This window comes from Etheostoma spectabile, unplaced genomic scaffold (assembly GCF_008692095.1).
Source record: "Etheostoma spectabile isolate EspeVRDwgs_2016 unplaced genomic scaffold, UIUC_Espe_1.0 scaffold270, whole genome shotgun sequence".
Taxonomy (NCBI): domain Eukaryota; kingdom Metazoa; phylum Chordata; class Actinopteri; order Perciformes; family Percidae; genus Etheostoma; species Etheostoma spectabile.
In genome coordinates this window covers 250,041-264,263 of record NW_022605574.1, presented here as the reverse complement: position 1 = coordinate 264,263, position 14,223 = coordinate 250,041, and the positions used below count along the sequence as shown (strand labels likewise).

Genomic DNA, 14,223 nt, shown 5'->3' with positions numbered 1-14,223 from the left:
GGAATTATTTAGACTAAAATGAAAGGAATGGATGTTCATGGATAATCACAGACTGGAATATGTCAACTTTTAGTCGTTAACTATTTCAAAAGTAAAATTTGTTTTCTCCAAATGCTATAAAATAGAATAAGACGCCCCAAAATTAATGAAAGTAGAGATGTGTACTTGGCAAAGAGCGTTGTGTGGAATCAATCATGTTATTTTGGGGAGTTAAAAAGAACATTGATATAGGAAAACGAGTCAATTTGACCCGAGGACAACATGAGGGTTAAGGGGAGTGAGACCCAGCCGACGTCCCCTCGTTACCCTGCTCTCCCTCGTTACCCTGCTCTCCTTCAACCTGAGCAGAGGCCTCATCAGCCAAAACTCAGAGCACCTGCAGATGTTCCTCAGTCTGCTGACTCATCACTCTCATCACACTCATCACACTTCAGGACATCGGGCTGATTAATTAGCAGATTTCAGCAACGGGTCCTCTTCTCTCTCAGTGATTTCCTGGAAAAAGACTTTGGAATTTGGTCCTAATTAAAGAGAAAATGGAGATAATGTCCTCAGACACTACACGTGGTGAGTACCCACTAATTAATTTGAGTTTGTGAGAAAGAAAAAGTCAATATATAGAAGAAAACACAGGAAGTAGATAAGAGTTGGGTGGGGGGCGGGGGGGGGCGATCCAGGGGCATTTCATTCCATAAACTACTGCTAGAATTTTAATTAGGGCTGCTATTGATTGTAATTAATTTATTATATTGATTTGTTTGCCCCTGAAATGTACAAAAATAGTGACACAGTTTACCTAAACCACCTAAATGACTTGTTTTGTCCAAACATATGTACAAAGATACAAAAAAAGACAAGCTGCAAATCCTCACATCTGAAGACTCAGAGAATATTTTTGCTTTATTTTCCTGTATTCCTGAATTCCTGTAAACACTGAGATCCACTTAATGCAAGACACTACAGGTGAATAGAGAAAATTACAGAAAAATCTAACTAATACAGTAGATATCACCATGAAACGTCCATAGTGGATTACTTACATTAAAGTGCTCACATTATGCTTTTTAGCTTCAATGGGAGTTACCATCTCCCACAGAAACCACTGTTCATGAACTGCTCCAAACAGCTTTTTTTTGTATTTTCGGGGCGTTTTAGGCCCTTTATTAAACCCTCTGAGCCCGAGACACTCGCCCACGAGTTTAAAAGTACCTCTGATTCATAGTTTAATACTTTGAACCATACAGCGATTTACTCACTTTCGGTTTTCGTTGAACCTCCGCTTTCGCGGCTTTACGGCGGTCTCTTCCGGGTCTTCTAGCCTCTACAGGGGATTTTCTATCCAGCCTAGACTTCAGCCTCTTTGGCTTTAAATCCATACTGTTATTCCAGATTGATCCACTTTAGTCCATAATTCATCGCGTTTTGGCTCATTTCTGCCGCTGGCTCGCTCCTCCGTCTCTCTCTCTCTCTGTCTGTCCTGTCTATTGTTTCGGAAGTGCATGCCCATAATGGTAGATAAAGGCAAACTCTTGTATGGAAGGCCAGAGGGGACAAAAATGCCTATAGACTCCATTGAAGGCAAAATGGTGCATTATTTAGACACATATCTGCTTGTATAACATTGCTGTGGGTGTAATATCAATAAATATGACTTAATTATGTTATTATTGGCATAAGTAAATGTCTGAGAGCAAACATCTTGACTTTTTTGGAAAAAATGCATGTATTTTGTCAACTGTATAAGTTTAATGTTATTATTCTTCACAGTGTGACTCCCAGACAGATGAGAAGTGTTTTAGAGGTTTTACTTATATGTCTGTGATATCAATACATATCTGGAAGATTCATTATTTATTTATTTATCTTTAAGGCCCACAACCATTTTACATGCAAGTGACCTCACTGCAACCCAAATATTCCAAAACCCAGTTTGTCCTGAAAACATGATGTTCATATCTTGACTGTAGACAACAGGGTTGATGTTTTACAAGTTATTATAAAATAAATCCAGACGGAAATTAAACTGTAAAAATGGCCTCAGGGCCCAGAGCGTTAATATAGGACAGCTGAAGACATGAAGTGGGATAGAGAAGGGGGGAACGACATGCAGCAAACGGCCCCAGGGAATTGAACCTGCGACCGTTGCGTCAAGAAGTGATCTATCATCTCCCTCCACACAGCTCTACCGTAGTCCGGCCTCCGTGACAAGCGCGTGTCACTTTGTAACACACGTCATGAAGCTCACCCGGCTGATAACGTGGCACGCCCTCAAACCCAAGCCCAGGTTGCAACGTTCCTCGCAAAACTCGGGTTTTATTAAGAATTTCCACACGTAAAAAAGTTCCCGGTTTTCCGTGATGGTTTGGCCGTGCGTGTGATGGTGCGTGACGCTCCCAGGGCGTGGAAGACTGCGTCTACGTGACTTTGACCGGTGAGGAGACACATCACACCGGACGATCCTTGTTGTTATTCACTATTGTTGAAATTTAGATATTTTATGACCTTGTTACTCACTATTTATTAACTAGCATAAAGTGTTTTATGTTTTATGTTCATGATATGTGTTATTTGTTACATGTCTGCAACCTTGTTGTTTGTGCTGCTGCTTATCTTGGCCAGGACACTCTTGGAAAAGAGATTTTTTTTAATCTCAATGAGTTTTTCTTTCTGGTTAAATAAAGGTAAAATAAATATATCACACGGATAAAGTACTCCATGTGATAGCTCCAGTACTACAGAGCAAAGAGCCTGCATCTGCACCCAATTAGAGAGAATACCAATGAGAGAGAGATATACCACACACAACACACACACACACACACACAACACACACACACACACACACAACACACACACACACACACAAACACACACACCACACCCCACACACACAAACACACACACACACATATTATTTAGATTCATATTTGCCATTGTGAGATCACATTTATGATCAGATGATCATTTCCTTTTTTTTGTGCGACAACAAGGAAATTCAATTATAAAAAAGGTAAAAAAAAAAACAAATTAAAATTTTTTGGGGGATTATTGTTGTGCTTATTTCTTATTTCAACTGGCCAATAGGAGCGTGGCTCCGCCCGACTGGCCAATAGGAGCGTGGCTCCGCCCGACTGGCCAATAGGAACGTGGCCCCGCCCGACTGGCCAATAGGAGCGTGGTTCCGCCCGACTGGCCAATAGGAGCGTGGCCCCGCCCATGAAATTATTCTCACACTGGTAACAAAAAATATATATTTGAGAGTTTAAGAGTATTTTGAGATTTTTTTTTTTCTTAGAAATTTAAGAAAATGTAAACTTAATTTTTTTGCTATCGGTGTGATAACTTCTTCTCTCAAACATTTTTTTTTCTCTGATTTTCTCCCGAGAATAAAATAAGAAAAAAAATCTAGCTTCATAACTAATGACCCTGATGAAGCCAATATATAAAATAAATAAATAACTCAATTCAATTTATTTATAGTTTCAAATCATGACTCCAATCCACTACGGGTTTATTGGACTTAATGAACTTATTGGGATAATAAATAAATAAATAAATAAATAAATAAATAAATAGCTCTGCAGCAGATTTGGGATTGCTGAGATTTAGGATCCGGACAAAATGACCCCGTAGTAGTGGTGGTGGTAGTAGTGGTGGTGGTAGTAGTAGTAGTAGTGGTGGTGGTAGTAGTAGTAGTAGTAGTGGTGGTGGTGGGTGGTGGTAGTAGTAGTAGTAGTAGTGGTGGTGGTAGTAGAGTAGTGGTAGTAGTAGTAGTAGTAATGTGGTAGTAGTGGTGTAGTTAGAGTAGTGTAGTGGGTGGAGTGTAGTAGTGGTAGTGGTGGTGTGGTAGTGGTAGTAGTAGTAGTAGTAGTGGTGGTAGTAGTAGTAGTAGTGGTAGTAGTAGTAGTAGTGGTGGTAGTAGTAGTAGTAGTGGTAGAGGTAGTAGTAGTAGTAGTAGTGGTAGTGGTAGTAGTAGTAGTAGTAGTAGTAGTAGCAGCTCATACAACCACACTTCAAAACATCTGAACTCTCCATTTTAACCAGGTGATGTAAGAATAGTAGTAGTAAAATACAAGATGATATAAAGGTTTATGACTGGTGCGCTTTATTAAGATGAACTGATAACTTAAGATATAGACACAATTGTACAATTTATCAATCTGTACAAAACATAAAACCATTCATTTTGACCCCCCTCACATTCAACCTTTCAAATCCATTGAAATGACATTTCACTCTCAACACGTTGACACTGGAATTACAGTCAGTTATAGAATTCAATATAGTAAAAAAAAAAAGAAATCAAATCACAATTATTTAAAAAAAAAAAAACACAGACATACTGAACAATGGAGAAACACATGAAACAGGATTCAGAAATTGTATTTTCAGAAGAAATAAACCATTTTGTCCCCGGATCGCCAGCTGAGTGAGCGTGGTGAGGCCCGGCTGGCGGCGCCGTCTGTTCCCGAGAAACGCCATTGGCACAGCCAGCCAGGCTCACACACACACACACACGCACACACGACACACACACACTACAGAGCTACCCATCTACCTCTGCCTCAACACACACACACACACAACACACACACACACACACACACACACACACACCACACACACACACCACCACACACACACACACCACACACAACACCAACACCCACACAACACACAACACACACACCACACACAACACAACACACCACCCACACACACAAACACACAACACCACAGAGCTACCCATCTACCCTCTGCCTCTAAACACACACACACACACGTCTCACTATCTTTGTGGGGACCAGTCATTGACATAATGCATTCCCTAGCCCCTTACCCTAACTTTAACCATCAAACCTAAATGCCTAACCTTAACCCCCCCCACCTTAACCATACCATGACAACTAAATGCCTAACCTTAACCCCCACCCACACCTAACCATAACCATGACAACTAAATGCCTAACCTTAACCCCCACCCCCACCTAACCATAACCTAACTCTAACCCTAATCCTAAAACCAAGTCTTATTCCTCAAACAGCCCTTTAACGTTATGGGGACCAGCATTTTGTCCCCACAAAGCTGTCAGGACCCCATAAGTATACTGTACTCCCAGTTTTTGGTCCCCACAAATGTAGTTAAACAAAGTACACACACACGCACCCACACACACACCCACACACACAGTTCAGGCATTGTATACGTCTAACACCACACGGCTATAACCTGGAAGTTCAACAGGACACACACACTCGGGGGGGTTTGTCGTGACGGAGGTTGTTTAGCGAGGCGTCGGTCCGTTCACACACACGCTGGGGACGCAACGGTTAGCTTGTTAGCACGTCGTCCTAGCAACCAAGCCTAACCCTCAGCATGCACGGTTAATGACAATGTTAGCTACGTAAGGCGATGCGACACGGAGTTGCAGACAGTCGTAACGGAAAGCCATGCGTTGTGTTGAAGTCGGAGGCAGCTCGGTGTACGTAGGCTTAATGTGACGGGGAGAACACGGCTCCGTCCGTCCCCTGGAGGGACAGGCGGATTGGTTGAGGAGGAGGAGGAGGTGGGTGTGAGGGTGAGTGATTAGCAGGAGGTGAGTGAGACGGGTGGAGGAGGCACTGTGACCAGACGTTGGCAAGAATGGAGCTGAAATCCCCCAAAAGTGGTTTTCCTTGATTCCTCGTCGTGTCCTTCATCAAACCTTCAGTCTCTGAGCGAGGACTCAAGGAAAGACCTTTTGAGACTTTCGTTCCGCAGTGGCTGAACATAAGATTTAGGTATTTGAAAAGTGACAGCGTCTTTAAAAAAAAAAAACGCGGTATATCTGACAAAAAGGTCCAGATTCTCCATGTGCAGTCAAATCTAATCCTGGACAGGAAGTGACGTTACAGTGCAAGATCGGAGACAACTCCACGCTCGTGAAATCGACATGTCCTACGTCCTCAGGTGCGTCCTAGCTACAGTTCCGTGGTTACATGCAAAGCTTAATTTACCCAACGACAGGAGATTTTTGATTATATTTGAGTATCATAAGAACACGAGAATACTACATCAGTTACTCCTTTTTCAATTCCTTCATTTGCTATAGAAGTGCACTAAGAAACAAAAACATCCAAACAGCCGTGTGCTAGTTTCTGCATAGTTGAAGTCAAATACGGATGCGTTCTGTTTTCCCTAACGGGGGGGGGGGGGGAAGCCCGCAGACTAATGGGGTCTTTGATCAGAAAATCCTTCAGTGTAAGAATGACAATCTCGGTAAGAAGCCACGCCGAAACTCAAAGTAGGACAAGATGAAAATCGGATGTACAGGAGTTGTGTTCAGTTTCCCCCACCCTCCCGGCAGAGATGGTGTTCCACACCAACGAGTCCAGATCGAGTCTTTCGCCTGATTTTTAATTTATTTTTAAACATGCCGCACAGCAGAGTGCCCTCTTTTTTTTTTTTTTTTTTTTTAACCTTGTGTTCTTCCTGTCAACCAGGTCACTTTTTCAACATATTATCGCTTCCTATACTATTTTTGTCATTTTCATGTGTGGGTGCTTTCTTTAGTTTGTTGGTGTTTTCATTTTTTTTTTTTTATTTCTAATTCTCCTATTCCAGCACGACAGACGAAACTAAAACGGGCATTGACCGGGATAACATGAGGGTTAAAGACATGCGACGCCGGCCCCGGGCCCCCGGCGCCCGCTGTAACCGCGCTAACAACGGCGCGCTCCACTCGCTCGCTCCACTGCGCCAAAACTGAAGCTCGGCGGGAAAAAACCCGGTTTAAATAGCGTCGTATTCACAGCAATCAGATCCGATGGAATGACACTAGCGTGTCTACAATGCGCTCGATACATCCACATGGTTTTCCTAAAATTAAAACAGTACATTGCACTAAAGGAGAGGAGGAGGAGGAGGAGGAGGGGGGGGGGGGGGGGTGAGCTTGTATATGGGAATACACTTCAGAGCAACTTTGATGTGCTTTAAATTTATTTATACCTAGTTAAAGATATGATACGAGAGAGAGAGAGATCATGAAAATGTGGAGAAATCAACAGAAGCACAAAAGTCTGAAGTATGAAACAAATCACATTCATATATATATATATTAAGACATTTTTGTGACATGTCAGCGCATCTACAGTAATGAAATCTTAACGTGATATGAAATGCCTGCTGCCTGCTTGTCCTGCAGTCGCCTAGCGACAGAGGGGCTCTGCTGGGGGGTCACCCCACGCGGTGACGTCTTACACTGGGGGATATTTACCTGGGTGGGGAGGAGGAGGAGGGGGGTGGGGGAGGAGGGGGGTGGAGGGGGGAGGAGCGGTACAGATAGGTGCAGGGTTCGGGTCATAGCCTTGAAACTGTGGCTCGTCCCTCCCGCACCACAGATACACCGAGGCAGTCTATTTTCTGAGGGGGGTGTTTGAGGAGGAGGGGGGATTGAGGGAGGGTGGGGAGGGGAGGGCAGGCAAGGGTCCGGGGGGGAGCAGATCCGTGGCGGGGCTAGATGTTCTGACAGCACTGCATCTTTGGTTTGTCTCGGTGGGCTGCACCTGGATGTGACCACGTTGTTGCTGGGGGACATGTCGCTCTCCTGGCGCTCCGACATCTGCTTCTGGAGACGATCGGTAGATCTCTGGGGGGGGGGGGGGGGGGGGGGGGGGGGGGTAACAGTAACAGAGTATTTAGAGTTGCAGCTGTTGCCTCTCTCCCGTGGGGTTTCAATCGGCCACAACACACACACACAAACACACCACAACACCACCCACACACACACACACAAACACACACACCACACACACACACACACACACACACACACACACACACACACACACACACACACACACACACACCACACCACACACACACACCACACACACACACGGCTTTCATGCAGAATTAGGGCTGGGTAAAAAAAAAAAAAAAAAAGATCTGACATTGATTAATAAATCCCAAAAATCTATCTTTTTAATGTTTTTCACCATGGATGTGGTGAATTGACCCCCCCCCCCTTTTGTTTTTGTTTTTTTTTTTGGGGGGGGGGGGGCTCTTTGTATATTGAAGCAAAGTTGGTATTGTAACTGAAATGATCCTAGCCTAATTGATATTAATCGAATCAAACGGGCAATCATCAGCCATACCCAGCCCTGTGCTGAATTATGGAAACCTTATTTTCCAGAAACATATTTCTCAAACAATTTCAAGGGTCTATATTTAGCTTGAAATGCAGAATGTAAGATGCTGCCCTCTGGTTCCCGCTTCAGTCAGCTACCAGCCAAAACAAATGGGTTTAAATTCTCCTTTGTACCGTCTGCCATCTCTCTGCTTAACTCTGGGAAGAAGATAACGTCTGCACATAAGGTTCACTGGACTTAGACTTTTAATGTTGTATTTATTTCCCCATTTGGCCTGTATTTTTAATTGACGTCGTCTTTGTCATGTACTGTGTGTCAATTGCTTTGCTACTGCGGCAAAATGACTCGCCCCTTGGGGACAAATAAAGGTCTTGAACTGGAAATTAACTCCTGGTTTACAAATTTAAAAAAGCATAGTGACTTTAGTTAAGATTTCCTGGAGATTGTAAGGTGATAAGAGTCCCAGTGAACATTTCTAATCCTGCAAATTAAAACCTACCAATGATTTCATAATGCCCCTACATGTTTACACTGCATTGTTAAATCTGGGCAACACATTTCTTTTCATTTAGAGCCCCCCCGGTCTTAAAAACGGGATATGATTGGAACATAAAAATTGTATTATTAATTGAAATATAACATGTAAAGGACCACTTTGGAGTTGTAATGTATGCTGCTGATTTAATGAAATAAGTATGGGTTGAGTTGTTGGTAAAATGTGTAACTTATTCAAATATTTTTATATTTGTATGTGCTTTAATGTTATTTGTATGTGATATTGGACGGATATTGACCTGTGATGTTGAAATGTGTCCCCTTGGTGGCACCGTAGTTGTTTTTGCACAAGGGAAGGTGAGTTTAAAAAGGCTCGCGGTGTGAACAGTACCAGCTGTGTCTGGGCCTCCAGGATTTTATCTGAGATCTTTTATTTATGAACTTTGAGACCTCGACGCCCGCTTCATGACTATCTTATATTGTTTTGCATTCCTTGGTGAGCGCAGCGAGGTACGGTGTGTTTTATTCATAGTAACTCAGATATAGTTTGCATGTATGTATGGTGTATTTTGCTGTACAGTGTAATATCACTTTGGCTTTGACCAGCAGACAGTTTCATGTTACTTCCGTCGAGATGCCACTAACAATTATTTTCACTGCTGATCAATCTGCCAATGATTTTCTAGAGTAACTGATAAGTTGTCGGGTCTATAAAATGTTAGATAATGGTGATCAGTGTTTCCCAAAAAGCCCAAGAGGACGTCCTCAAATGTTGTTTTGTCCCCAACTCAAAGACATTCAGTTCACTGTCAGAGGAGAGAAGAAACTAGAAGATATTCACATTTAACAAGCTGGAAGAGAAATTCTTTTACCATAAAATGACTCAAACCAAATCAAATTTTCTTTCTTTTTTTTTTTTAAATGGGATTTAAAAACAATAGTATACAGCATAACACCAGCAGTATCCTTTAAATGCTACTAAGTTGAGTATTAGTTTTGATATCAATCGATATTCTTATTCGTTGATCCAGTCATTCATGTTACACAATAAATAAAAAGACCCCCCCCATAACAGATCTCTGCTGTCTGTCGTCTCACTCGTGATAACAAAAACTTCGCCCCTCCTAAAGATAAACTATTCAGTCTCTCTCTCTCTCTCTCTCTCTCTGAACGCTGTGTGTCATTTCCTCGTTGCATGTAAAGTCTCTTGGCCATGTTTTTCAGTGTGGTAAATTAAGGGGGGGGGGGGGGGGGGGGGGGGGGGGGGGGGGGTACTTTTGGGTTTTGTCTGGTGGATGAGTGACATTAGAGCGGACTGAGGCAGATGTGTTCCAGATGCATAAGACACAAAAGCCTCTTTCTGACCAAGCAGTTACAGGAACGTAGTTATAGGAACAGTCCACTTCTCAACAGTACCAACTACTCTCCCCCAACACCAGTTTTGTCATTTGCACTGACCAGAGGAGCTGGCAGGAGGGGGGAGGGTCTTTACAACCTTGACGTTAGCGCCACATCCAAACCCCCATTTGCGTTAGGTCCCTGGAGATTTTCAGCGCCTGCACCTCTGCATCGGGCCACCCTTTCAGAGTTCAGCATTCTGTCCATTCTCGTAGTAATTCATGTAGTCAGGTAGAGTGGGTATAGAAAAGAATCACCCCCCCCCCCCCTTAAAATAATCACATTTTGTTGCTTTGAAATGAAAGCGGACAAACTATTTTATTCAGCTGTATTTACAACTGTAACATCAAGTGAAAGATATGATACCAACTTATCAGAAAAAAAAATCACAAATTAAAAAAAAACACTCACTGAGTTGGAAAAAGACACCCCCCTCCCCCCCCCCCCCCCCCCCCCCCCCCCCCCCCCCCCCACCCCCCCCCCCCCCCCCCCCCCCCCCCCCCCCCCCACCCCCCCCCCCCCCCCCCCCCCCCCCCCCCCCCCCCACCCCCCTCCTAAAAACAACTTGTAAACCCGGGAGGGTTGCAAGGAAAAAAGCCACCTCAAGAAAGGCCCCATGCAGTTAGGACTGAGCTTTGCCAAAACGCACCTTGAAGATTTTAAGGCCACGAGGAAAATATTGTGGTCAAATATTGCAACGTCTAGATGTGAAAAGTTAGTAGAGACATATCCCAACAGACTAGAGCAGGGGTCTTCAACGTTTTCCAGGCCAAAGGATATAAAAAAAAAGTCTAATCAACCAAAACTTTCGCGACCCCCATGCAGTACCTCCGCGGACCCCCTAGGGGTCGCGGACCCCCTGTTGAAGACCCCTGGACTAGAGGCTGGAATTAAAGCCAAAGGTGGTTCAACAAAATACTGAAACAATGGGGCGATCCTTTTTCCAACTCAGTGATTGTTTTTATTTTATTTTATTCTGACATGTTGGTGTTATCTTTTCACTTTTGGAAGTTATAAGTTGCAGAAAATACAGCTGAATGAAAAACTGTCCTCATTTCTGGCTGCAAAGCAACAAAATGTGATTATTTTAAAAGGGGGGGGGGTGCTTCTTTTCTATACCCCCTGTAATTCGAGTACAGTATGTTTTGTTAATGGCTTTTAAAGATGGCGCGCCGTGGTGGCGTGACTAGGTCACTATTCGGAAAATAGAGAAAGCCCCTGCCCTGAAGTAGGAGCTGAACGAGTTTCAGGAACTGCAGTCAGAGGAACTTAATAATCCCCAGATTGGTCCAGTCGAAACATGAGGGAAAAAGGTTTCTAGGAACATTATGTTCTAGGAACGTTATGTTCTAGGAACGTTATGTTATGTTATGTTATAGGAACTGCGAAACTCCCTCTGGTCGGTGAGCAGCTGAACAGAGCACCAACCTGTCAGGATGGTCTGGAAGGCCGTCTCAACGTTGGTGGAGTCCAGAGCCGACGTCTCCAGGAAAGATAACCCGTTCTTCTCTGCAGGCCGAAGGGAAGCAGCACGTTAACCACATGTCCAATATGTCCCCTTCTCCAGATAGCAGACCAGTAAGGACGTCAACGGGAAACTTGTACCAACCATACGTTATTTCTCTGTTACTCGTGTATATAGCCCAGGAGGAAAACATTACAACAGAATCAAAAGTTACACAGTATAATCTAATATAACTAACTAATCGTTAGGGCTGAAAATCATTACATTTGTTTTCAACTCAACAAGCAGTTTGATGTATTTTAGCAGAATACTGAAACTGCTTTAATTTCTGTTTATCGCAAATAAATATCGTTATCGTCATATTCAATGTTATTGCCTATCTGATATCTTCCCTCTATCGTGCAGCCCTAGTTTAGCGGTCATTTTAGTTCAATTTAGCCGAGAAAAGTGTGTCTGGTGCGAATGTGTTTCATGGGATGGTGAAAGGCCCGGTCCACCTTGCTCTGCCTCTGATTGGCTAACCAGTCTCACTCCTCATGCCTAAACCTACCAGCGAAGGCAACGAGCACTCGCCAATAAGAGGAGGAGTCGGGTGAGTCATTCCTTTCTAGGAAACGCAAATTCGGGAGCCGTGAACCGTCCTGTCACGGCCGTTACAGCGGCCGGTGCGGTTCAGTTCAGCCAATAAAAGGCAACAACAGTTAAGTTTAGGCACCAAATCGACGAGTTGGGATTAGAAAAAAAGAAACGGGTGTGAATTCTGGCAGAGGAGAGACTTTTTTTTAAATATTCATCACTACTGATGTTTCTCCTTCAACACTATGCTTATGAGAAATATTATATTACAAGTACTTATTATTTATAATCACAGGTAGATTTAACTTATATTATGGTTACCTACTTTTGCTTTAGTACTTTAATTACATATTTAATTTTTACCGTCGCTTACTAACACTGCAATCCTGTTTCTTGGACTGTGGCAGCGGCACTTTACCAAACCTTTATTTTGGACGCCACTTTACTTCAGTCCACCTTCTGCTCATAGGCTGTTTGCCTGTTTTTCTTGTGTGTTTACTTGTGTGTTTGTTTTTGTAGAAAATGCTGCTGTAACAAAAGGAATTTCCCCGCTGTGGGATGAATTATTATCTAATCTAATTACAGTGCACCTAGAAAGCAGCCACCCCAGACTACACTATAACTTTTTACTTGTTATATAAAATGTTAATTACATTTCCACCCAGTCCCGGTCATAGTTCATTTATAGCATCCTGCCCGGCTGCTGAACATGGAGGAGGTTGTCCCAGAGTCTGGTCTAACACCCCTCTAGCGGACTCTGCTGATCAACACCAGAGCTCAGAGCAGCAAACAGATACAAGTCTCTCCTTGTGAAACTGGAGCTGTGCTGTATGTCTTGTTATGTGTCATTTTAAGATCTTAATGTGTTTGTCTCATTAAGTCATTGTTTTCGATGGTGAAGCTCTCTAGTTTTACGGTGCCATTTAAAATGGTTTTTAGATTGAAACCTTTTGATTATCTTGTATATCTAGTTCAGATTTTGTATTTTTGCCGTCCGTAGCTTGTCTTCAACTGTGCAAAAAGAATTTTCTATTTTGTCCCCGGGGGTTGACAGGAAGACAACGGGTTTTAAAAAGGTTGTTTCATTGTTTCAACGGTCTTACCAGCAAAAGCGCGTGCTTCGTCGGTGGGAACGGCTCGGAGGTGGCGCAGGTCGCTCTTGTTTCCCACCAGCATGATGACGATGTTGCTGTCGGCGTGATCCCTCAGCTCCTTCAGCCAGCGCTCCACATTCTCGTAAGTTAGATGCTTGGCGATGTCGTAGACCAGGAGAGCCCCCACCGCCCCGCGGTAGTACCTGCACACAGCCACATGCACCGAATGTCAAATCTCTGGTATGTTGGGGGGTGATTTGGAGCACTTTGGTTCCCTGATTTCAGCCTCTAACTGCCAGCATGATGCATGAGTCCAGCTAGATACCCGAGCTGCCAGACTGGGCTTCGGCTGATTGGCTGTTATTTGTACAACAGCTCCATATTTCTGCGGCGTGTTTAGTGTGAATCTGCAGTAAATGACAGGTTAAACGAGCCTGTCCATTCCAATGTGTTAACCCTTGTGTTGTCTTTCCGTTAACTTGTCCTTCCTAGGTCAAAATTGAAAATTCATATTTTTTGGGGGCTTTTCCGATGTTTTTGTCGCTTTTTCTGATTTATTTGTCACTTTTCCATGCTCTTGCCGCTTTTTAAAAAACTTGAGCTGGTTTAAAAATAGGTTTTATTATTCCTATTCTTGGTCAACACACCTCCATAGATATCAAATATACATACGTTTTTAGTTAAAAAGGCAGAAATTGTGAATTATTTTGACTAATAGTTAAGATCAGAGGATGTTGAGTGGATCTCAGATGGGTAGATGTCAAAGTTTAGTCCGGATACTGTTTTGAAATCATTAAACAAAATAATTCAAATGCTATAAGATTAAATAAAACACCCCAAAAATTCAATGAAAGTAATGTTGTATGGAATCATCCATGACCCGAGGACAACACAAGGGTTAAGAAGCCTCCAGAAAGGCAGAAGGCTTCTTCAGAGAGGAACGTTTTGGATTTCTTACCTCAACACAATGTCTCCTACCGGCGTGAATAAAGAATTTGATACAAAGACTTTTCTATAAGGTTCTTTCTTGTGATATTGTGTGTGTGTGTGTGTGTGTGTGTGTGT

General features: G+C 43.1%; 1 protein-coding gene and 1 long non-coding RNA gene across 2 annotated transcripts in view; both read right to left on the bottom strand.

Annotated features, from left to right (window-relative positions):
* Positions 1-4,082: 4,082 nt before the first annotated feature.
* On the bottom strand, positions 4,083-4,908 carry LOC116685769 (uncharacterized). Its single transcript, XR_004331042.1, has 2 exons — positions 4,710-4,908; positions 4,083-4,538 (listed from the first exon to the last, which is right to left on the bottom strand). It is a non-coding gene; the product is annotated as an uncharacterized LOC116685769 (long non-coding RNA).
* Positions 4,909-7,295: 2,387 nt separating this feature from the next.
* Positions 7,296-14,223, bottom strand: part of LOC116685768 (RAB11a, member RAS oncogene family) — a 12,721-nt gene continuing 5,793 nt past the window's right edge. The window contains 5 exon segments of the mRNA XM_032510694.1: positions 7,296-7,535; positions 7,537-7,614; positions 7,616-7,628; positions 11,452-11,532; positions 13,168-13,361. Coding sequence (XP_032366585.1) covers positions 7,496-7,535; positions 7,537-7,614; positions 7,616-7,628; positions 11,452-11,532; positions 13,168-13,361 — 406 coding nt within the window. The 3' untranslated portion in view covers positions 7,296-7,495.